The 24,849-nt window shown below is 38.3% G+C and overlaps 1 protein-coding gene across 3 annotated transcripts in view; it reads right to left on the bottom strand.

The window, feature by feature from the left end:
- Positions 1 to 228: 228 nt before the first annotated feature.
- LOC136816350 (potassium voltage-gated channel subfamily KQT member 1-like) overlaps positions 229 to 24,849 on the bottom strand; it is a 60,773-nt gene continuing 36,152 nt past the window's right edge. For 2 of the 3 annotated variants that reach the window (XM_067072670.1, XM_067072672.1), the window contains 16 exons: positions 20,658 to 20,785; positions 19,954 to 20,050; positions 18,996 to 19,122; positions 18,495 to 18,579; positions 9,900 to 9,996; positions 9,182 to 9,331; positions 8,868 to 8,978; positions 8,016 to 8,111; positions 7,406 to 7,661; positions 6,325 to 6,468; positions 5,875 to 5,956; positions 4,163 to 4,238; positions 3,571 to 3,665; positions 3,226 to 3,251; positions 2,708 to 2,763; positions 229 to 2,225 (listed from right to left, as the gene is read on the bottom strand). In XM_067072670.1, the coding sequence (XP_066928771.1) occupies positions 1,179 to 2,225; positions 2,708 to 2,763; positions 3,226 to 3,251; positions 3,571 to 3,665; positions 4,163 to 4,238; positions 5,875 to 5,956; positions 6,325 to 6,468; positions 7,406 to 7,661; positions 8,016 to 8,111; positions 8,868 to 8,978; positions 9,182 to 9,331; positions 9,900 to 9,996; positions 18,495 to 18,579; positions 18,996 to 19,122; positions 19,954 to 20,050; positions 20,658 to 20,785 (2,673 nt within the window). In that variant the 3' untranslated portion in view covers positions 229 to 1,178. The remainder of the gene's footprint in view (positions 2,226 to 2,707; positions 2,764 to 3,225; positions 3,252 to 3,570; positions 3,666 to 4,162; positions 4,239 to 5,874; positions 5,957 to 6,324; positions 6,469 to 7,405; positions 7,662 to 8,015; positions 8,112 to 8,867; positions 8,979 to 9,181; positions 9,332 to 9,899; positions 9,997 to 18,494; positions 18,580 to 18,995; positions 19,123 to 19,953; positions 20,051 to 20,657; positions 20,786 to 24,849) is intronic. The other variant, XM_067072669.1, reaches the window with a different exon arrangement.

Raw genomic sequence — 24,849 nt, 5'->3', positions numbered from 1 at the left:
TTTCTCCTCGAAACTTTCGAATGATTATACCCTAGAATCGGATACGCGCACGTCAGGTACACCTAGAATCGGTCGAATAAACAACAGATTATCAAGAATTTTACTAGACAATTTTATAATTTTCCGTGACCTGACATGCATCTAACAACAGCTATATAAAATGGATCTATGCACGTCAGGTTAAAAATAATCTGACGTGCGTGTAACAACACGGAAAAATAAAAAGGATAAACATTGATGTATTGGTATATTGCTCGAAAATTAAAAAAAGGTATTCAACTTTTAGGTATAAAATTTACTGATATAAAATTGTCTACAAAAATATTTAGAAAATAATGACAGTATTTACAAAACGCGGTACCCTTATTCACCCCTCATGTTAATCGAATGTCCTGCATTGATTCCCAACCCCCAATGCATGGATTTTCTGCAAAATAAAGTCTCTTTTAACCCTGGAGGCAGTTTTTTAATCCCTGCCAAATAAAAACTTTGATCGGAGTTTTTTTTAAAGTGGTATTCGCGCCGAGAGCGCTAGATCAACTTCGTTTGGGTACAAGTGAAGTAGCACCGATTATCGTTAGGCAAAGTTTAACACTAAAACGGCTTCTTTGCGGGTACCACTTTCAAGAAAAACTCCAATCAAATATGGCGGATATATTTGGTCCAGGGTTTATAAAGGTCAATGATGCCATTTTTTGTCGGCTTTGTTTTCAAAATATCGTTGGAAAGATTACCCGACGTCGTTTAAGGCAATGATTTTTTCTATTGTCAACTAACCATATCCCTACATCGTGCTTGCGTCAGCGCAGTTACCATTAAGTTTGAGAATGTTTACCACTTTTGTTTGCAAACGAGGCCAGTGGTGTTTGAACGGATCTTAAGAACAGTGTTTTTGGATTGACGTTATAAAGTTTAAAAACAGATCCCAAGTTCTATACCCAATAACTACTCTAACAATTACGATATAAAAATGTATATGATCCCAAATCAAATGATCCCAAAAAACAAACCTTATTTTTTGACTCTCACTAATTCGAATCTTTTTATAACTCGAACTATAATTTATTTCTCAGCTCGCGTCGAGGAAGAAATATTTTTGATAGTAAGAATCTCTCTGTAATTCGAACGATAATCAGTCTTCCGTTCGAGTTCGAATTAGCGAGTCAACAATGAAATGATTAGCAATTTAACTCGAAAGCTGACTTCGATGCACCCTGTGCATATCCGTTCTGAATTGTTTCAAGCTCGACATTTTCCTCGTGTTTGATGAAAAGTGGCTCAGAAGCAGTCCTTGTTAAATTTGACGCATGCGTACTTTTCAATGGTGTATCTACTGTCACTTTATCTGTAATTTTGTTGGGATGGGCGCCCCTTCCTTCTTTTTCATCTTCCTCCATAATAGTGGTTCGTGAAGATCGGGGACTCGAATGTTCTTTTGGTGTCGAACTTTTAGAGCTTTCGTCGGATTCTAGGTCCGACACGTAAGCGTTCCCACGCACGTCGTCGCTCGACCGCGTCAATCGTGAAATACGCGAGCTATGCGACGGATGAAGTCTATTATTAGGTTGTTTGATATCATCATAAATAGAGACGACATCTGATTGGCTACGATGCTTAACCAATGAGCTTTCGTCAAAATGCACGGAAGACGAGCGACGCGGTTCATCATTAGGGTCTTTCAAATTTGTATGTTTTGGTATGTTCGGCACGCTTTGATATTTTTTCTGCAAAGAGATTGGACAGGATGGAGGTGATAATTTCTCAATACTACTTTTATTACTTGATCCCGGTAAGTTTATATTTTCTTCGGGAACAACCGCTTCCGGTTGAATTTCTGTCTCTTTATCTTCGGGTAAAAATGAAGGAGTCACAGTAAATCTCGACTCGGCACGAGCTCTTCGTTCATTAGATAGCGCGTCCCTCGTTTCTTCCTCATCCTTAAGCTTCTCAAGCCTTTTCGTAAGTTCAAGGGACTCCAAAGTGGCACCACGTTTCCGCTCTGCCCTTTTGGAGCCATCTATAGGATCCTGATGATGAAAACCGTCGTTACTTTCATCTGAGTCGCTCATTGGGACATCGATTTCCGTACTACCCGTTCCGTTAGAAAAACGTCGCATGTCGTCCCCTGTTCCGCCACCATGGGAATTATGCTGACATTTGAGATTGTGTTTTCGATTTTGAAGAAGTTCGAGAATTGTGTCCAATTTCTCATCCATTACATTGACCTGAAAGGAAATTAGAAAATAATCACTTTGTACGATGACTGCAATTTTTCCCGATGTTTCTTTCTCATCATCATACTTCTCCAAGTCTCGCTTTGTGTATGGAGTACGATAGACTATTGCTAAATACAATCTAGTTAAAAGAAAGAGGCTTTGATTTATAATTTAGAACTTTTAAGTTTCATGCCGCCCGTATAGACGACAATCATTGCTATATATATTCTATGATTGTATGAATATAGTCACCATGCAAGAATAATATTCCAAGCCGAAGAAAAATTCGTAAACGAGTTTTGCTTTCGAAGTGAGTTTACAACTGATATAGTTAGCAGTCATCAAAACTACACCGCGGCAATTTTTTTCTCTAACCACTGCCGGTATCGGCTGTAATCTCTAAGCGGAATAATTTTCCAGCGTTTACTCTCCCAGTAAAGGACGATTGTCGATTCCCTAGACTTTGGATTAAAACTGAATTTTAAGCCTACCTTTTCTTCAACTCGTGTTATACGAACATTCAAGCCATTGTCTTCCTCTTGATCTTCTACAAAGAAATAAGCAAGTCAAACGTAAAAATTATTCGTATAAAAATTTAAAGAAATAATCAGATAGTTAGCAAGGGTGAGATATCTTAATGATTAGTCTACAGGGGATGACCGATTACGTTTTTCCTATTACCCAAAACTTTAACAATGTCCTGTAATCTCATAAATATTTTGACCCAAAAACAAAAGCTAATAAAAATTCTTGGGAGTTTTGCTTAGAACCTTAGAAGGAATCGGCAGTTTCAATATCTCAAACCATCTGATCATCCCTGACAGTAACTGACAAATTACAAAAAAACTCTCAAAAAAGATATATTGTAAAATCAAAAAATTTGTTAAGCTGGCTGGATAAACTGTCTCGAACCCAGACTAGGTAATATATGACTTCCCGTAATTGGCATTCTGAAACATAACTCATTACTCGCCTAAAACGTCCTAAAAAAGATAAAAACCGTTTTTACCTTTAATGCCAATAGCCGTTTCCATTCTGAAAATACGAAAATAGAGAAAAGGTCTTAAAATCTCCAAAAGGATGGTTTTGGAGTGAAGAAAACCCAATCTAAATCCTTAAAATGCTTCTAATATAGGCAGAAAGCTTTCTGTTATCATATAGATATCAGGCAAATTCTCTATCTTATGGCTGAGAATAAGAAATAAATATATTTCATTTCTCATCTATAGTACAAACAACACTGAAGATTCTGAACCTCCCGCAATGGACCGCTAAGAAGAAGGAACCAAGAGATTGCAGTTACCTGGAACGTCTTTTAATTGGAAATATTGGAATTATTAATGTCCGAACAAACCTTGATTGAAATCTCTTGATGAAGGAGAACATATCCATCTGACCGGACGTGTATTGTTCGATGACATCTTTGACGTCGTACGGCCTGCATTCCTCCTACGGTGGTGAAAATAAAATGAAAATAGTGGAGAAAGATAAAGCTAGTGTGTTGCTCTAACTCAACTGAATCTACCCTGCATTCTTAACAATTACGAGAGAACATTTGCAGAGGATAAAGGGAATAAGAAAAGATTGTTACTGTCTGAAATCATCCCCAAAATTCCACGGCAAACCCAATCTACAAGCATATTCTGATCACTCAACGATGTAACGTATTCACTCTAAAGACTATGGTTTGAGAATTTCTGAATAGCACTATACGGAGTGCAATTTTGTTCTCAGAGCCACTTGCAACACTTTTTGATTTTACTGATGGACGTGCGATATAATCTAGTCTGTACACAAACCCGATTTACGGCTAATTTCGAAATTCATCGCCGTACTACGAAACGATAAACGTGAGATTCAGATAAACTCTGGTTCAATCGTAAACGCTATCAGAATCATAAAAAAGCGAAACTGGGTTCCAGTTTGTACGGAGTACAAGGACTTACCTTGAATTTTCGAATATAGATGAACAATTTGGTTTTTCGTATAAATCGAATGCAATTTTTATCCTTCTCCATCAATCTGTGATAAAACAAAAGGATAATTAAGATAAAGTACAGATTCTCCATAACTTGATCCTCAATAGAGATTTTCATGTTTTGTTAACCCTTCAAACCCGAATGACGTTATGTACGTTCAAAATGAGCCAATTTACCGAATCCAAGACTAAAGTCAGGATGCTTGTTGAAAAAGTAAAAAAAAAATACCTTTCTAATCATTCCAAAACCATTGTCTAACTCTCAAGTCACAAGCTTTTACAGTATGTGGCCCCCAAAACGGAGGCGGCCCCCAAAACGGAGACGGCCCCCAAAACGGAGGTCGTCATTAAAATGAGGATTCTGACTTGTAGATTTATCAGAATTAAACGATTTTTGTTTAATTTGAGAGAATGATGGTTATACTTAAAAATGAGCATGTTTTTGCTGGTTTGAGACAGATTCAAAATAACATATTTGCGTCTGAAGGAAATATTTTAACACCAAAATTAGATAAAAATTGCATATAACTCACTCTAGCTCCTTGGATATTGAAAATAAGTTATGAAAATGGGGTATAGGAAACTTTCTGCACCTAATGCCGTTCAGAAAATGCAGATACATCTGTGACTTTAGAGGATGGGTAAAGGATATAGCATCTTAAGGGTCAACCAGTATTTTGGGACCCTAGAATCAGCATTGATAAAACCGAAAATTCTAAATATGAGAAACAGCAAAAAATCTTGGAATTCCATTCCTATCAGCTCGAGTTAATAGTTTATAACAAAAATTAACATTATATATAAAATTTTTCGCTGAATCAGCAAAAACGGCAAATTCTGTAATTTTTTTGCAAAATATTGGAGAAAAATTCCTTTAAAGCTTAATATTTTCAGTTTCAGTTAAGCTTTTTTTCTAAAATTTTCACAGCTTATTCCATACATAAATGGAACTATTTTTAAAAGAGATTGGTTTTCAGAAACTTGATTAAGACGTTGTCAAATCAAAATTGTCATTTTGAAAATTTCTAAATTTTCAGTTTGGACTTTGCAATATCAAAAATCTTGAAATATTTCATAAAAATCATAAATTTTACATCCATCGGATCGTAAATTTAGGGGAAAACACAAATATGTTCATAGTTTTTCCCCCTATTACCACTGGGCTTAATAATTTGATTTTAACTACATCTATGTTTTGGGGGCCCCAAACCTGCGTTTTGACAACCAGGGGTACACTGTAAAAGTTTTATCAAACCAATTTATGCCCAAAACCCTATAAATCACATTTCCAAACTATGGTCAAAATTTTGTATTCATATCTTAAAGATATCTCGAGAAATCGCTAAAATCGCAAACCTCCGTTTTGGGGCCATTAGAAAAAAGTTACCTATCTTTAAGCAATTGAAAAATAGTGTTGAAATTGAAAATTTTGAAAAAGAACTTCTGGGAAATAAAGTAGAGATGTTAAAGTTTTTCATGCAGCAAAAAAATTTATAAAACGTCATTTCCTCTAGATTTGAGAGAAATTTTAATTTGATCGACGTTTTGGGGGCCACATACTGTATGTCAGTTTGAAGTTTTGGATTTCAAAAAAAATTGATATAAAAAATAAGTTACGTAGTTTCCGTAATTATTGCATTCATGTTGTCTTATTCGGATGTCAATCTTTCAATAACTTACGGTTGTAATTGAACATCCATTGTGCTTGCAAAATGAGCTGGTTGCCCATGGAAACGTGGATCGTGTCCTCCATTCATAAGGGCTGCAATTATGAAAACAAAACCATATTAAAAAGTGAAATTTATATCTTTGATAAAGTCTTCCAATCCATCCTTAAACATTCACGGAATAATTTTGATAGGTAAAAGTGTAGAAAAAGTGTTCCTTTAAATTTAATTTGATCTTTTCAAAAACTGATATTGAGCCAGAAAATATATTCGTCATTCTTTCCTGATAATCTCGAACCCGAAGCCCTTTCACGCAGTTTTAAGCGAAAGAGTTCACAGATGTTCCCCCATGAAATTCAGTAGGACTGTTCCACCTAGAAAACCTACTGGTTCATATTGGACTTGTTTTCGGGGAAAAGAGTTTCACTACCAATGGCAGCAGTTCAACGAAAACTAGCCTTACTGTCTTGATAATCATCATAGTGTTGGGGAGGGAGGCTAACGATTGTAGCCTGGTGATCTTCCACGTTGTTGGGGCTGACCAATAACAAGTTGCCTTCTGATTGACATCGATCACGAATGTCCAGAGCTGTCGGTATTGTCGCTCCTATGGTGGTTGAATGAGTTGATCACAGGGTATAAAGAGATATAGAAAACTAAAGGTTGAGAAACCGTGATTGTACATTGTACTGTATTAGAAGAATAAAAAGTTTCTTAATTCATCATTGGAATTACAAAACATATATGCAGAAAATTTCGAACCACATATTTTGGTCTGTTTTAGAATTGCATCAAAAGGCAAATTTCAACTATCTCAGAATGCGCTTTTCCAGAAATAGTCCGTGATATCCGTGGATATCGGATATCCAGAGGGTTAATGATTTTTGTTCAAAAGTGGATATCCAGGGGGTTAAACATATCTGCAAGGGAGCGGATAGATCCAGGGGTTAAGTGTCTTTTCAAGTGAAAATTAAGATATCCAAGGGTAAGCATCTTTATAAGAGAGATTATCCAGAGGGTTGAACATATTTTTAAGAGTGGATATCCAGGGAGTCTTTATTAATAAAGTAGGATATCCAGGGGGGCCGATACTTCGAAAATTTAATATCCTCGACAGTGGGGGTAAAATCTTTTTCTGGAAAAGCCCAATTTACATGACCAGAGCTATCTGTGTTCGTTGCTTCGGAAGAATCGACTTTCAATTGATCAATTTAAATGGTCAAAGGGAATTATCTACTTTGTGTCAAGGAAACAGCTACTAGATTGTTTGACCTTTATATATTTTGGATAGATTTTCTCGATCCTGGTCAAGCAAAAATCTTTGATCAGAGGTTTTTGAAAGTGGTACCCTAATGGTTTCTAAGGTAACGCTTAGTACTCAATGTAGGTGAAAAGATCTTTAAACAGAACATTTCATTGAATTATAAATTGACCCACATCGAATAGTGCTAGGGTACCACTTTCAAAAAACTCCAATCAAAGATAGCGCATATAGCTTGGTCCAGGGTAAATAGAGGTCAGCGACTTCGAAATGTATATCTCACCAATGGAACTTCGTCGTGACTGCAACGTATCCCCGTCTACGTATGAATTGATCCTACTCGCGTTCAACTTCCGTTTGAAATTCATCACGACACTACGTCGTCCGGTTGTCGGTGTTTGACTCGGTGAATTTTTCGGTTTTCCGTAATAGTAAGAAAATTTCTTCTCCTTCGTATGATGAGTGACGACTGATTGATGTGGCACCCAAGTGACGTCGGACTTGCGACTTGGATGGGCCGCATACGCACGCCAAGCATACTACAGAAAATAAGAGTTTTAAACAGTTTAAATTTTCGAGAGAAAAGTAAAGCCGATTCATGGTAGGATTCCTACCACGAACTCGCGTGATATCTTGGAATATCTTGTGACTAAGAGCTTTGAAATTTGGCTTCATTGGGTAAAGCTGTGATGTCAGAACGGGTATCTTAAGAAAATATCTTAAGAAAGTATCCTTATCAGAGCATTCAAAAGAAGACTTGACGGATAGCTGAAGGCATCCAAAGTAATAGATATGGCGGCTCTTGATTGGAGGATTAATGGTTCAGTGCCATGGTTACCCCATTTGCGTCAGTGAATTGTATACGTAACAAAACACAGACATGAAATTCCTACCTGGATGACCAAAGCCGCTGGAACACGCCTCCGGTTGAAATGTTTTTGCTTTTGATTTTGTGCGACTTGTAACGCAAAACCTGAACCTAAAATACCCTAAACAGAGGAAAGAAGAATGTCCAGTCAAACCTAGCATGTACCAAACTCAAGTTTAGGCTTTCTAACTTTATCAATAAAGCTGCACGCGAGATTCATCTCAGCCATCAGTTACGAAGTTTATCATTTGTCAGCTTTGCAAGTCAAAATATTACCGGGTACGGCACAAAAAATTTTCTCTCTTTCATTAAGAGCCGTCCACATATTACGTACGCACTAAAATATCGAAAATCGAGTACCCCCCCCTGTACGCAAGCGTACGCAAATAGCTATACCCCCCTGGTAAGTACGTACCTTTTCATTCACCCCTCCCCCCTTCTAATTCAAATTGTTTGGTTCAGACCTTTATTTCATACATGGGAAACTCAATGTTTATTAGGAAATTTTTCTTTTCCTTCATGCGAAGAAGAAGTGTAAAAGTCGACAAAAAAACAAGTAAAAAAGGGCTATGAAAAAATTTTCTTTTGACCCCTCCCCTCCCCCTGTATGCAAGCATACGCTTTTAAGAAGAACCCCCCCCCCCTTAGTGCGTGGACGGCCCCATAGATCAAATGTTATGCTTAATGGAAAATGATTGGTTCATTATTGAAATGTTTAGATCTTGAAAAATTTACTTTAAAGAGAGGAACTTATTTGTGGCGCACCCGGTGGGATGAGTCAATGAGTCAAAGTACAAGTTTCATTTTTTTGATAGCCTAACTAATAGCAAAGCCGTTACATGAACATTACAAAAACATTGAAAGCAAATCAACTCACAGCCGGCAATGCGAAGAAGGCGGTCCCAATGAAAGCGAATATGCAGACAATGACTTTGGCAACCCAATTCTTCGGTGAAAAATCTCCATAACCAACCGTCGAAAGTGTGATCTGAAAAGAAAACAAAACAACACTTAGAGATCGAAAAATGTGGCTTGAAAAACAATACGTTAGAAAAAATCCTTTGTTCTGAATAATAAGGCTTTCATTGGTTTTTGTCACTTAAATTTACTATATTAGAAAAAAGCCGGGGTGTTTCCTTAAAAACATTACGTAATGAATATCATGAATGAAGAAAGAAGAACAGTACTTACGACGCCCCAGTACAAGCCATCACCAAGGTTATCCAATTCACCGCTATCGCTTGGATTGCCATTCTTATCATCACTCTTCTCCGCAAGATACACCAAGAAAGTGCATGCCACCAATAAAATGAAACTCATGTACCAACAGGTTAACAATTCCTATAGAATGGAGATTCAGGGAATATCGTTATATCATTTTATGAGGAGAGCTTGGTTACCTGTCTATGTTTGTAGATAACTTGACTGGGAATTAGCTCATCTAATGTTTCCAGCTCACCCATATAGAGACTTGTATGCATGCGTAATTTATCAATTTTTAAAAATAACTATTAAAAAGCGACAAAAAAGCGACAAAAAGAACGACAAACCGTAACCCTAACTATTAAAGAACGACATATTTATATTTCGCCGTCCACAACCCCGACCGAAAGTGACTGTACCACCCCTACAGATTCATTCCTCGTTGTTTATCACGAACAGTCTCTGGCAATTTTGAAGCCACCACGAGAAAAAAAACTTGGCTACTTATCTATGTTTGTAAATGACATGGTTGGCTATATTGAACCCACCACGAGAAAAAAAGCGTGGCTACTTATCTATGTTTGTAAATGACATTGGTTGGCAATTTTGAAAGCGCCGTTTAAAGGAGAGCTCAGTTTCCTGTCTATGTTCGTAAATGACATAGCTGGTAATTATGAAAGTGCCGCTTAAAGGAGAGCTCAGTTACCTGTCTATGCTCGTAGATAACATGGCTGACAATTTTGAACGCACCACGTTGTCGATCAAGACGCAAAATACGCAACACTTGTAAAAATCGTAGAAATCTGAAAAAGAAGACATAACATTTGAGAATTTGAATACCATATAAATTAATGAAGTATGGTAAAACCACTCCTCATATTAACAAATTTGTACTTAAATATTTCCTTTACCCTTTTTTACGAGCATGCCTTAATGTCATCATAAATCATCAAACTTTTGAATAAAACCTCTTTATGCCGGCACACAACGTCGAAACAACGTCCATGTGACATTCATAACGTCCAAATAACGTTATTTGAACGTTAAAACAACGTTGTGTGCCAGCTGGGATGCTAAATAATGTAGATTTAAACACGCATTGTACATCACACATTTGATATATCCTTGGGTGCTCTCAAAATAGTAGACTGGGAACGAAGTTAGAAGTCAAGACCATGTTAGCACGTGACAGTTCCGTTTCGCTCCGAAACGGAATGAAGCCATTCTATTGGTTAGAAGTGACGTAACATTTGAATGTAACCTGTAACGGCCACAGGGGACGTTGGGAGGATACGAAAGGTGTGCGATAATTTTCACTGATTGGATTGCTATTCCAAACGCTAAAACACAAAAATACAAACTCTTAGAATATGTACAAACGAAAAACTTTATCCTAAAGCTATCTTAACCTAGGGCTATACAAGCAAACACATTAGAACATAGATAGGATAGAAATAAAAGTTTACTGACTAAATACAAACCAAAATAGATACTAACTAAAAAAGTTTTCCACGACACCAAAACAAGCACACCAAAAATTGGACTTCACATCACATACACAACATTACTACTGTTACATAAAAGTTGAAAATTCGTTTACAATTTAATTCATACGCCTCAAAATTCTACAATTCCCTAATGACCTAATTATATACATTATAAATATTACTAAGATGACACACAAAAGACGCAATAAAATCGAATACACTGAAGACAATGAGAGACGCAATCCCAAGTGACTAATGACGTAATATAAAATTAAAACATATCAAAACAAAGGCCAGCGGCCGTCACATGGCTCCCCAGAAAAGTTCATCTTTTCTCTTATTGAGCATCCTCGGCGGGGAATCAACATACCAAATTCAGTTCGTGATATAAAAGTATCGTATCACTATCATAACACAACATACTACAACATACCACAACATACTACAACATACAACCATTAAAACGATCTTCGGCCTCACCGGCGGCCCCAGCAGGAACTCAGCACAGGAAAGGACTTCGGCCTCACCGGCGGCCCCAACAGGAACACAGCTCAGGAAAGGTCTTCGGCCTCACCGGCGGCCCCAGCAGGAACACAGCACAGGAGCGAACGTTTTATTCGGACTCGACGCTTGTCCGATCAGCCTGGACGAGTAAAACGAGTTTGTGGATTGGCCTGTTGAACAGGCCACGTTGCGTTCGAATTTGACAACTGCGGACGACGTTGTTTTCATCTTTGAACACCTCAGTAATCCTTGCTAACTGCCAATCGTTTCGAAAATTGGTTTCTTTCAGTAGGACAACGTCGCCGATTGAAAAGTTTCGGATCTTGTGTTGCCATTTTGATCGTCGTTGCAACGTTTGCAGATACTCTTTTCTCCATCTGCTCCAGAATTCATTGGCGATGTGTTGTACTCGTCGCCAGCGTCTCCTGGAATAGAGATCGTTGGCAGAGTAGTTTCCTGGTGGCGGGAGAACTACCCTGCTTTTCATTGTTAAAAGATTAATTGGTGATAGTGGCAGTTCACTATCATCAGACAAAGTGTCTGTCAAAGGTCTAGAGTTGATGATAGCCTCAATTTCAACTAGAAGAGTGAGAAACGCCTCGTTGTTAAGACTCAGCCCATGATTGTAAATTAAAGAAGAAAAAATTGACCGGGCTGACCTTATGAGGCGCTCCCAAGCGCCTCCCATATGACTTGATGAGGGGGGATTTCTCTTCCATCCCATCCATTCGCCACCTTGTTGTTGGAGGAAGATTTCAATTGTCTTGTCGTCCATTTCATTGATTGCTCGTTTCATTTCGTTGTCGCAGCCGACGAAGTTGGTGCCGTTGTCGGAGCGAAGCAGTCGAACTTGACCTCTGCGACCAATGAAGCGTCTCAGCATCATGATGAAGTGATCAGTGTCCATATGACCGGAGCTCTCTAGATGAACTGCTCGTGTGTTTAAGCAAGTGAAAAGGGCGACGAACTTCTTTAAAGTGGATCTTCGTTCTTTGACTTGAAATGGGCCGAACATATCGACCCCAACGTAGGTGAATGGAGGGACTTCTTCTGTTCTTTCTGTAGGTAGGTCTGCCATCAGTTGTGTGGAACACTTTCCTCTGTTGCGACGACACTTGACACAATCTTTGATAATTGATCTTGTGAGTGAGTTGAGGTTGACAATCCAATAGCCAGCAGTGCGAACAGCATTCATTGTAATTCCTCTTCCACAGTGAGCTACTTTTGAATGATACCAACTGACAATCATTCTTGACAATGCATGTTTCTTTGGTAAGATAATAGGGTTCTTGCATTCTGGGTTGAGGTTTGATTTTCGAAGACGACCTCCAACTCGAAGTAAACCATTGTCGTCGACGAATGGGTTCAATGAAGATAGCTGACCAGTGTACTTCTCCTCTTTGTTTGTCAGAGAAGAGATGTCTTTATGGAATGAATTCTGTTGTATCAGCTTGATGACTGTTACTTCTGCTGCTTGCATGTCGTCTAAGGTGATTTGGGTGTAATTAGACTGTTTTGATCTCCATATCATTATTCTTGCAATAACTCTTTTCAGCTTCCACCAGTTATTTGTCTGTGAAATGAGATGATTGATGAAGCTCGTTTGCTCACTGTGACCTTTGATCATCAAGACTTTCTTCTTTGTTTTCACCTCTGGATCATCAGGTGAAACGTCATAGATTGCGGCTTCAGTTTCAGTTTTGTAGGGTTTCTGGAGGAATTCAGGGCCTTGAAGCCATCTACTTTCATTGAGTTTTGATGCCTCGATTCCTCTTGAACCAATATCACTACTATTGATTTTGCCTGGGACATGATTCCATTGTTTGTTGGTTGAGTTGTCGCGAATTATTTCTATTCGATTTGCGACGAATACATGGAAGGATTTGCTTTCGTTGTTGATGTAACCCAGGACTACTTTGCTGTCCGTCCAAAACACATGCTCCAGGTTTTCATACTTCAGTTCTTGGTTGAGCAGGTTAGAAACTTTGATAGACGTTACAGCGGCTGTCAATTCCATTCTAGGAACTGTAATCTGTTTTAGGGGTGCAACACGTGATTTTCCCATCAGGAAACTTGTTGAGATTTGCTCTTTATCATCTGTCAGCTGCAGATAACTGCATTGGCCATAACCAATGGTTGATCCGTCAGAGAAGTGGTGGGCAGTTGCTTTGACGACTTTGCCAAAGTTTTCAGGCTTGAAGCATCGTTTGATGGTTACGTTTTCTAGACTGGGAAGCTGCAATCTCCATTTCTCCCATATGGCACGCTCTTCGCCAGAGATTTGGTCATCCCAGCTTTTGTCGTCTTTGATGAGCTTTTGAAGTAAGCGTTTGATGAGCAGCATGACAGGTGCTGCAAATCCAAGTGGATCGTAGATTGAGCTTACTGATGACAATATACCACGCCTTGTTAATGGTTTGTCTTTGAGAACAATTCTGAAGTTGAACTCGTCGTTTTGGATGCACCAAGACACACCCAACACTCTTTCTATTGGCAAGGTTGATGTGGATGAGTCGAGGTTTTTGATTCCTTTCATTCTGTCTTCAACTGGAATTGTATCAATGATTGCTCTTGAGGTAGATCCAAGTTGCACAAGATTGAATCCACCATCATTGCAAAGTGCTTTGGTATCCCATAATAGCTGTTTTGCTTTCTCCTCAGTGGTCGTGGATTTCAGTAGATCATCCACATAGAAGCTTTCTTTCAGAATCGATGTTACTTCTGGGTCGTATTTTTCTGAATTGTCGTCTGCAGTCTTTCGAAGAGCAAAGTTGGCACAACTTGGAGATGAAATTGCACCTTGTAGATGAACAGTCAACCTGTACTCCTTCAGTTCTGAGTTCAAGTCTCCATCTTTCCACCAAAGGAATCTCAAGAAGTCCTGTTGATCATCAGGAACTTTGACTCTGTAGAACATCTTCTCGATGTCTCCGAAAAATCCAACTGGCTCTTTTCTGAATCTGGACAGTACGCCAACAAGTTGATTTGTGAGATCAGGACCCTGTAGCAGCATCGAGTTTAGAGATATGTCTTTGAATTTGGCACTACAGTCGAACACGACACGAATCTTGTCAGGTTTCCTGGGGTGGTAAACCCCATGGTGTGGGATGTACCAAGTCTTACCATCATTAGGTTCAGTTTGACATGGTACTGCATAGCCTTTATCGATGATGGTCTTCATGAAGGCTTGGTAATCTGTGAAGAATTTGTCATTAGCTGTCAATTTCTTCTTGAGGTAAATGGCTCTTTTAACAGCTTGACCACGATTGTTTGGAACATTAGTGTTTCGGTCTCGAAATGGTAATGGTAACACATACTGACCATCTACGAACTTGCTTTCTTCTTGCATCATCTTCATAAACTTCTTGTCGTTCTGGGAAAAACACGTCTGCTTTTCATCATTACTTGCAAGGCCAGAAGATGGAGCTTCATTGAAGTCGTGTCTGTACATAGTGAGTAGCATTTCTTTAAGATCAACCTCCTTGACTTTTGTTTGGTTACGAAAACACGAAAACGATTTTTCGGTAGGCCTACCGGTTCGATTGACTGATAATCTTTGTGTATTCGAGCTCGAATTGGAGGAATTGATTGGTCCTGAAACACACCATCCCAATCTTGTTCGATATGCGAATGGACCATTCTTTTGACTAGCAATGGTTTCCAATGGTTCAAGGGCTTGAGGGCAATTGCTTCCGATCAAAAGCCCAACTTTGATGTGTTGACTTGAAGAAGGAAGGAAACTTGAAATTGGCTGTAGGTACTTCCACTGGATCAATCTTTCCTTTGTTGGTACATCTTCATCGTCAACGGGCAAGTCTGATTGACTGTATGTACGAGGGAGGTGAATACGGATGGAATCATCATGAACAGGTGAAACCACTAAGTCATCGACAGCCCTGCATCTTTCTGTTTTCTCGCCATGAATTGTCTTGATGGATAATGAAGTGGTGGTACTACTAGCATCGATTTCTTGTAGAAAATCAGTGTTGATAAACGTCCCTTGACTCCCATTATCCAAAAGAGCAAAGGTTTTTACGAAATTTGGACTGTCTTTGTGAAACAGCCTGACTGGTACGACACATAATCCAATCGAGTCGTCGAGATTAGAAGCAATACGTCCTGTTTTCGTTGGCGGGACATAGTAGTCATGTAGACTTGTTGGGTGCAGCTCTTCACAAGATGTGCACTTCTTCTTTCGGTTGCATGTCTTTGCTGTGTGTTTACTGCTTGTTGGCTTCAAGCAGCAATAACAGAGTCGCTTGTTGAATACGTAGTCATGGCGATCCTTTGGAGGTAGCTTGATGAAATTGGCACAATCATCCAAGTCATGACTTTGATCACATAATATGCACTTAAGTTTACGTCTGTTGTCAGAAGGAGGTACTTTGTTGAGTCCAGTCTTCACGAAAGGTCCTTTCTTCTCCGGCTTTGACTTTGGGTCACTCAATGCACCATGAGAAAACAATGGGTCATTCACCAACGTAACTTCATCTTCGATGAGTTGAATGAAATGTTCCAATGTAGCTTCGCCACCGACTTTACGTACCTTCAGAACAATCTTTCCCCAACGGTTTTGCAGGTAAGATGGTATCTTTTTACTGAGGGTTTGAAGCACTTCTGGACTGTTCGATCTTGACGACTTGTGACAATCTGTAGTTGACTTGAATTTGATCAGAAACGAATGAAATTTCCTGAAGGCTTGGGCGTCATTTGGTTTGATCTTTGGCCATTCTTTGAGTTCTTTCATGTACTCGCTGTACACTCTGTATGGGTCTCCATAACGTTTTTTCAGCAATTCCTTGGCATATTTGAATCCTTGATCTGAAGCCATATGAATGCATCCTTGGACGAGTTCGTGTGGTTCACCTTTCAGATAACGGAGAAGTCTTGTAAGACAGCCTTTTGGATCTCTAATTTTCCGTTCGACAGCCTCATGGAAAGAAGCCATGAAGAATTCGAAGTTCAAGGGGTTTCCATAGAATGGACTGATATCAGCATCTGGGGCTTGAAGATAACCCATCATCTGTGAAAACAGGTCATAAGTCTGGTCCACCGGTCGTTGTGGTGAATGACGAGGTGAGGTCTCAGCCACAGCAAGTGAAGAAGAAGAATTCTGTGGATTGTTTCGAATGGTGTACGCCCTTTTTGATAAATTGATTGGGTGATTTAACAAGTCGTTTGAAGCAGCCTGAGGGCGTGGCAGGTTTCCTTGGGTGTACCCAGAAACTGGAAGAGGTGGAGCGACGGAGATACTCTGAGATGGAGCTACAGACAAAGCATCATTATTCAGTGGTGACAATCGTCTTCTGAAAGATAGACTGGCAGAAGAAACAGCGTAAGATTTTGGCAGAGATGGAGGGTGTGGCACCTTGATTGGAGCATCGACAGCAGGAGTACTGTGCTTGGCAACATAATCATTGACATAGCTTTCATTTGATGGAATGTCGTAAGGTATGTCTACTAATGGATCTGTTTTCGAGAATACTTCTAGCTTCGACTGAGCAATGGCAATTTGGAGTTCATTATCGATCAATTCTGCCTCGATTTGAGCTTGCCTCTTTTTCGTGATATACTGTTGCTCTAACTTTAGCTGTTTGAGTCTGGCTAACTCCATCAGATGAGCGTTCTTGATAGCACCTGCCTCAGATTCTAGCTTTCTTGATTCGACTTGTTCTTGTTGAGTTCTAAGTTCTGTGGAGTTCTGTGGAGTTCTTGGTTCTTGACTACTGGGACCAACAGATCCATTCAACGATCTTTCAATGATTCTTCTCTTGATGAGATGAACTGATTTGTCTAGTTTTTCGACCAAGTCAGAATACTTCGGTTCGTCATGTTCTAACAACATCTGACATTTTGTGTGAGCCACTAGCAACTGTTTGAAATATCTTTCTAACTCTGCATAACCTTCTTCGACATCTTCTGAATTGATCTCTAACATAGCCTTTACTTTAGCAATCTTTTCTTTAACGATTTTCTGGAGTTTCAAGCGATCTTCTTGCCAAAGGGCGTGCTGTGTCAATATACCACGTGTTACTGGGCGGTGCTGCACGCCGCGGCCCGCGCGTTTAGACGCCATTGGAATGCGAGTGAATGAACACGGTAGAAAACTGGCTGGATGTAAAACGATAAAATAACGATAACGATATGTGCGATACGATTGCGAACAGAAATCGATAACACGATTGGATTCGATAAATTCGATTCAAAGCGACTGTACACGAGTCGATTTTTTGATAAAACGATATGAATCGATGAGACATGAAAATCGGTTCGATTCGATTAATTCGATAAAATTCGATTGGATTCGATGAAATCGATAAATTTCGATGAAATCGATTGGATTCGATGAAATCGATAAAATTCGATTGAATTCGATTAGATCGATAAAATTCGATTGGATTCGATAGAATCGATGAAATTCGATTAGATCGATACGAGTTCAAATCAAAACAACATTTGATGATTTTGAGGATACGAGGTCGATTTGGCCGGAATCGACTAAATACGATACGAAATCGAGTCAATAGAGATTCGATTGGATACGAGATACGAGACCAGTTTTTGCAAACTGGTTAAATACGAAATTAGATACGAGATTCGATACGATACGAGAATCGGTAAGAAACGAGAATCGAAACGAAACGGTTGAGATAGCAATGCGAAGCATACGATATGGTGATAACTTTTTTTACTGTAACGGCCACAGGGGACGTTGGGAGGATACGAAAGGTGTGCGATAATTTTCACTGATTGGATTGCTATTCCAAACGCTAAAACACAAAAATACAAACTCTTAGAATATGTACAAACGAAAAACTTTATCCTAAAGCTATCTTAACCTAGGGCTATACAAGCAAACACATTAGAACATAGATAGGATAGAAATAAAAGTTTACTGACTAAATACAAACCAAAATAGATACTAACTAAAAAAGTTTTCCACGACACCAAAACAAGCACACCAAAAATTGGACTTCACATCACATACACAACATTACTACTGTTACATAAAAGTAGAAAATTCGTTTACAATTTAATTCATACGCCTCAAAATTCTACAATTCCCTAATGACCTAATTATATACATTATAAATATTACTAAGATGACACACAAAAGACGCAATAAAATCGAATACACTGAAGACAATGAGAGACGCAATCCCAAGTGACTAATGACGTAATATAAAATTAAAACATATCAAAACAAAGGCCAGCGGCCGTCACATAACCAATAGAATGGCTTAATTTCGTTTCGGAGCGAAACGGAACCATCACGTGCGAACGTGGTCCAAGGACAAGTGTGAGCCTACCTGAACATGGAAACAGAGAGGAGATTCGCTTGACCGTGTTCTGACGTCATCACTACGACCGTCGTTGCCACGATAACGATAATGTCTGAAACGAGAAACAAAACAAGTAAATATCGTAAAGTAAATAACTGAGAGAAAAGAGAGGCCACGGTTAGGCTGGAAAAGAATCTAGTGTAGGGTACTGTATAAAATCTACAGTTGAAATGTCAAACCATTTTCCGGTCAAAAAACTAAAAGCCGATTATTTTCATACAAACTTTTCCGATCTCCAAGATGGGGATAGACTATGCTACAATCTAGACCAATCACTGCCGATGAGTTTTGATAGCGTGACGAGATTGCAGCATTATCAGAGCTTTTTTTCCCACACTCGCCTTAACCGGCTGTTTTATTCTTCACTCATACTTTTTATTCAGTGACCTTTTTTTAGGTATTTCTGGGTATAGGTTCTATAGGATCGTCTAGTGACTAACCGAAGAAGATTAAATTCAAATCACTTACCTATAACTTGATATGGTTTTTTGATAAATCTCAATTTGCCCCAAAATCCTGCGTAGTTACCATGACAACTGCAAGACCAGATTCGCAGAATGTATTCGATAGAGAAAATGATGACCAGTGAAACTTCCTGAAAAAAAATGTGTTTGAAGTCAAATTTATGGATGCTTTAAGTCCTCAAGGTCTGTCTTTGTAACATCATAATCAAAGACTAAGCCATAAAACTAGCCAAGTGGATGTTTAAATTCGTGAAAACAATTTTTAAAACCAACTTAAATAATCCGACTTTCTAACAGGGTATACAGAGCTCAATATTATCGCCTTTAGATATACTGAATCTATGGTTGCCCTGGATTTAGTCGCGTTTGCGTTCGGAGAAATACTTCTTCCGTAGCGAAAAATTTCATAATTATTTTTTGCTCAGTTTGAAGAGCTCTATCACGTGGTATAACTCTTTTTTGATTTTGAAGACCCCCCCAAAATCAAATTGACCAAGAAAGATATCAAAAGTTTATTCACCGACATTTTGAAAAAAAGTGAAATGTTTTGAGGTACCTGGCCATGGTCTATTAGCAGTGGAATATTGAGTTGAAGGATACGAATTTATGATCAAAATAATAACGTCCACAGTTCGTTGGTTACAGTATTGGGCCAATTTATTGGGTCCGACGCGGAACGAATGATATTCATGACGTAATGTTCACTGCGGAAACATCCCGGTTTTTCTCTGTAGTGACAAATTTTAACTAGATGAATATTGTTCAAAATTTGCCACTACTGGCAAAAACCGGGATGTTTACGTAGAAAACATTACGACATGAATATCATAAACAGAGTATCTCGTGGATAGTTCCCAGCTGGCACACAACGTTTTTTCGACGTTTATCTAACGTTCATAACGTCTATATAACGTTAGATGAACGTTGAAACAACGTCGTGTGCCAGCTGGGTTTGAACTCACTAAATAATAGACAGCGGATTGGATGGTTTTATCCGTTTCGTATTTCGGAATGGTGATTAGAACGCTCAAAAACAAACTCGCCAGAATCAACACGAACCTAAAAAGAATGAATGTTAAGAAATGTGAATTTTTATGGCGAAAGAATGATGTTATCAAAAGAGTTGCAGAATGGTTAATAGCGAAGCTGAAATCCTACGGGAGTGTATATTGGTAATTATTTTCAAGTAAACTCAAGTTTAACCATCTTCTACGAGGTCGAAATGTTCGCCGAATATCGACAAAAAAAACTCAATATTCATGATACTCATGACGTAATGTTTTCTACGGAAATACCCCGGTTTTTGCAGGTGGTGGCAACTTTGAACAAGACAAAAGTTGTATAGAATTTGTCACTACTGGCAAAAACCGGGGTCTTCCCGTAGAAAACATTACGTCATGAATATCATGAATTATCAAAGTTGAATAATTTTTTTATTATTATTATTTCTTTTATCACCAATAATTGTATAAATAATGTTAAAATCTATGCTATACGTACATATCCAACAAGAGTTATTACGGCTGAAAAGTCACAATAAAGAGCTATTGAGGCATTGGGCGTCTGTTGCAACTACTCGTTTTAGGTGAACGTATACGCCTCTACTACCCATAGGAACAATAGCACCCTATTCACACCATAATTAAAAACATAAAGCCCTACTTACACCATTCCGTGATAAAAGAGTGCGCCAGAGTTTGAGGGTCGTTCTAACAGATTGAATGTTTTGATTTGGAAGATTTTGTAACGAGATTTCCTGGCCTGCCGTCGGCGCAACTTCTCCACGCCAGTCATCTAGAGGGAAGGCAAGAAGATTATTTGAAGGCTTGATAGAGTAGAGTCTCTCTTTAGCAGACCCATGAAAACGTCAGGGAGGGAAAAGAAAATGATTTAATGGCTAAATACAGTAGAATCTCTTTTTCGGCGGACCCATGAAATCATCTGTCCTCCCAAGTTTTATCGTGTTTTTTGTCGTGGAAAAATCCATCCAGTGTTGATATTGTGTTTTCGAGAATAAGTCGAAAGCAGCTTCTCTGACACACTTTGGCTAATGGAGATTTTTTTTCAGCAATATTCGATTTCATATACCAAATAGTCAAACGTGTATTTTACAAAAGGAATAGAAGATGTTATCATCAATTCGTACACCCTTACATCACTTACATGGACTTCATTCTTTAATTGCAAATCACTTCGATTTACATTTTTATCAGTTTGTTTTTTAGGGTAAATTTCGACTATTCATTCATTCGTTCATTCATTCAGGTTATTCAGAGTGCAAATATTTCAACTCAATAACACTCTTAAATTTCAATTCCGACTCAATTCAAGATTCTACATGTTTGTGATAAGGCCGCGTGCTTTTTAAGTGTGTGATTATATTTTTCATTGCGCATGCGTGAGGTGCACGTGTTTGTGAGTGTGACGTCATGATGACGTAATCTCTTACCAACGTAGCAGACGCGCCCATATGAATATAACCTTTTTCGTCGGTTGAAAAAGACATGAACTAAATAAGAAGAGGGAGAATGGAAACGAGTCATAACGAGTCTCCAGTTGAAAGTTAGTGGAATTCAGTGGTGGCGGATCTGACGGAGGGTTTCAAAACATTGAGTTTCAAGCCCGAAAAGCTAGAGGCATTACTCCTGGATGGGAAATGAAGCCATTTATTTCCCATCCAGAACGCCCACGAATAGTTTTTACACAAACGCCGGATTGAAACTAAAATCTATCAACATATTTCAAAAAATGTAGTCCTCCAAAACAAAGGAACCGCTAGATACAATCTGTCGTCATGATTACGGCGCATTCTATGCGCGTTTTGGATGGGAAATAAGTAGCTTCAATTTCTCTTGCCTGAGAATGGTTAAAGTTTCGCCTCTAGCCCCTCGGGCTTGAAACTCAATGATTCAAAATACATGACAGAGAGGTTTCATTTCTTTTATAAGGAGTACGGTTAAAAGAAACGCTTTCTGTCATAAATTATGGCTCCCGCTTTGATCCACCACCGGAAAAGTCTGGTCTGTTTCAAATAACAGGAATGAATTTTTAACGAAGATTGAAATGAAATCTAATAACTTTTCCACATATCTTTATTCATAAATAATCACCAGTTTACTTGAAAGTCTTATGGGGTGTTTACACTAAACCAACCACGTTGCATGTTTTTAAAACACACAAATACAGTTGACGCTTTCTAATTCGATCTTCAAGGGGAATTGGATTTTCATCAAATAAGGGAGCCTATCGAAAGTAGAACGTCGAATTAGAGAGCATCAACTGTATGCTTTTCCATAAAACTTGGCGGAGAAACAAGAATATATTCAAAAAAAAACTTGAACTCGACCACAATGCAATGCAGTGTAAATCAAAACAACTAACCTCTTCACCGATGGTAATAACGGGTAAACGACGCGCCATTTTGTCACAAATTCTTGGAAAAATGCACCAAAAATGTCAAAACTTGCCAAATAAAGTTCTCTTTCTCGTTCCTCCCAGTCTTATTTTAATAGTGTCAAAAAGTATCAATGAAACGTTTCAAAAATGACAAAATTGCCACAAACTTAATGAACTCCTAACGAGTATTTATTAATAGCTTTTCTTTTTCTGCTAATTAACTTTCTCAATCAAACAAATTTATTACTTAATTAAGAGGTATGTGTTTCATAAACAAAACTTTTTATAACTCATTAAGAAGTGTATGCTAAAACTGCTGGCACGAGCCGATCCGATAACAACACAACGATGAAATGGTGATATATTTTGAGCAACCAACTGAATATAACTAATTTTTTGGAATCTGATTGGCTGACATGCTTCTGCCTTTTTTCTTCAATTAGCGATCACGTGACATTTCGCTTGACTTGAAAACTGTATGTTATTGGGAAAAATTAGCGAAAAACTTGAAAAGAAGAGGCATTTATTGTAATTTAGATGTTCTTTAAAATTTGCTTTGGTAAACAAAAATCAGAGGTCGATATATTTTGAAATCCTATGTTTACTGAAAAAAAGGCCTTGCTAAATGCTACATATGATCGACGCCTGAGATTAGCCATATTTGAAGGCGTTGACCAATCATTTGACTAATCAATTAATCAATGAAAATTATTTCCATGTAAATTTAAATTTCATGACGTCAGCAAAAATCAAAAACGTAACTATTTAATTCACGGAAGTAATCCAATTAGCAACAGTATGGCATATCTATGGTATCCAAAACTCATTAATTTGCAATCAACAAACAATTAAAAACAATGACGGAAAATTGACAAAGTTACGCACGAAAAGTTATGGCGTCCACGGAACTTCTTCCTTTTGAAAAAAAGGCCTCGAATCTTTGGTTTCTGGAGAAGTAAACTTTATGTTGAAATTTCTGGGAAACTTCGTTTTAGCATAGTCAAAAGACTATGGTTTTAGATATGCTAGCCTACAAGACAAGTCAAGTCAAAGGCTAAGGTTAAAAAAGTGTCTCGTTGAATATACACAGAATGTTGGAAAAAAGGCCTTTTCTTCTCTTCTTTTCTTATTTATATATTGACGTCAAATAAAATCTGTGCGGTTGTGCTCTTGACAATGCAACAAAATGGCGAAAACTTCTGAAAATCTTAACACGGAAATTTCATCAAAATATGGATCCTGCACCCCAAATAAATGCTTTATAAATGAAATAATACGGGATAACGATGTCTTGCAGTGTAGGAAGTGTCAAAGATTTGTTCATTATGCCTGTTCGGAGCTTCCAGCCTACCAAGTACAGATTTGCCTTCAGTACAAAGCAAGGAGATTCGAATGTGCAAAATGCATCACAGTCACGCCAATATTATTAGAGAAGATCAAAACAAGTAAACAAAGAACGACCAATAACAAGGCAACAAATACTAAAGGTAAAGAGAAAGATCAAGATGAGCAATGTGTTTTCGCTAGACTGGATAGACTGGAGAAGAAGATCGACGATCTTGTAAACAAAGATGATGTCCTTAAAGGATCCAAACAACAACAGACATACGCTAGCATCGCTAAAGATGAGCTAAAGAAAAAAGACCACGATATAGGATCAAAGCAACAACAGACATACGCTAGCGTTACTAAAGATGAGCTAAAGAAACAAGAGGTAACGATCAAGAATTTCATCAAAGAAGAGAAAGAAGAAGAACGATGGTTAAACTTAACAAAGTACAATATCATTGTTCACAACCTCGGAGAGAACAAACATGAAGACCTAGAAGAACAACGTGTCGGTGATAAGGATTATGTTGAAGAAGTTGTACAAAACCAAATGGGATTTAAGGTAAACATCGTCAGCGCAGAAAGAATAGGAGCTCGGAAGGACGAAATGTTCAAAACAAAAAGATGGCGACCCTTGAAAGTCGTGCTAAAGAACGAAGAAGAGAAACGTCATATTCTGGCATCAGTCCACAAATTAGAGAAAGACGAATTTAGAGTATCCGACGATTTTTCGAAGAAAGAACGCGAAACCATCAAAGAGTGGCATAGGAAGGCAAAGGAGAAAACAGAATTACAAAAGGATGGCAGCTGGATATATAAGGTTAGAGGAAGTCCTCGGACAAAACTCTACTTTAAGAAGATCTGTAACAAACCCGTTACTGAAAATGAAATATTGTAAAGACGACTGGTTAGGCCCATGCGCCTACAACTGTAAAATTGTAAAATGTTAAGCATGATTATTTCATAGAGGTCGATAGACCTGAGAAATATATTACTGTAAATTAAAAAAAAAATTAAAAAATTCTGTATTCCTCATAGTTTTTTAGAGGATTTTCCTCTATAAGAATTCTACAGTACAAAAGTCTTCATACCAGGGGGGGGGGGGTGAAGCAGTTAGTACAAGACATCATGCC

Source organism: Clytia hemisphaerica, unplaced genomic scaffold (assembly GCF_902728285.1).
Source record: "Clytia hemisphaerica strain Z4C2 unplaced genomic scaffold, Clytia hemisphaerica genome assembly, whole genome shotgun sequence".
Taxonomy (NCBI): domain Eukaryota; kingdom Metazoa; phylum Cnidaria; class Hydrozoa; order Leptothecata; family Clytiidae; genus Clytia; species Clytia hemisphaerica.
Note: the sequence above shows the minus strand (reverse complement) of the source record. Positions and strands in the feature narration are given on the sequence as shown.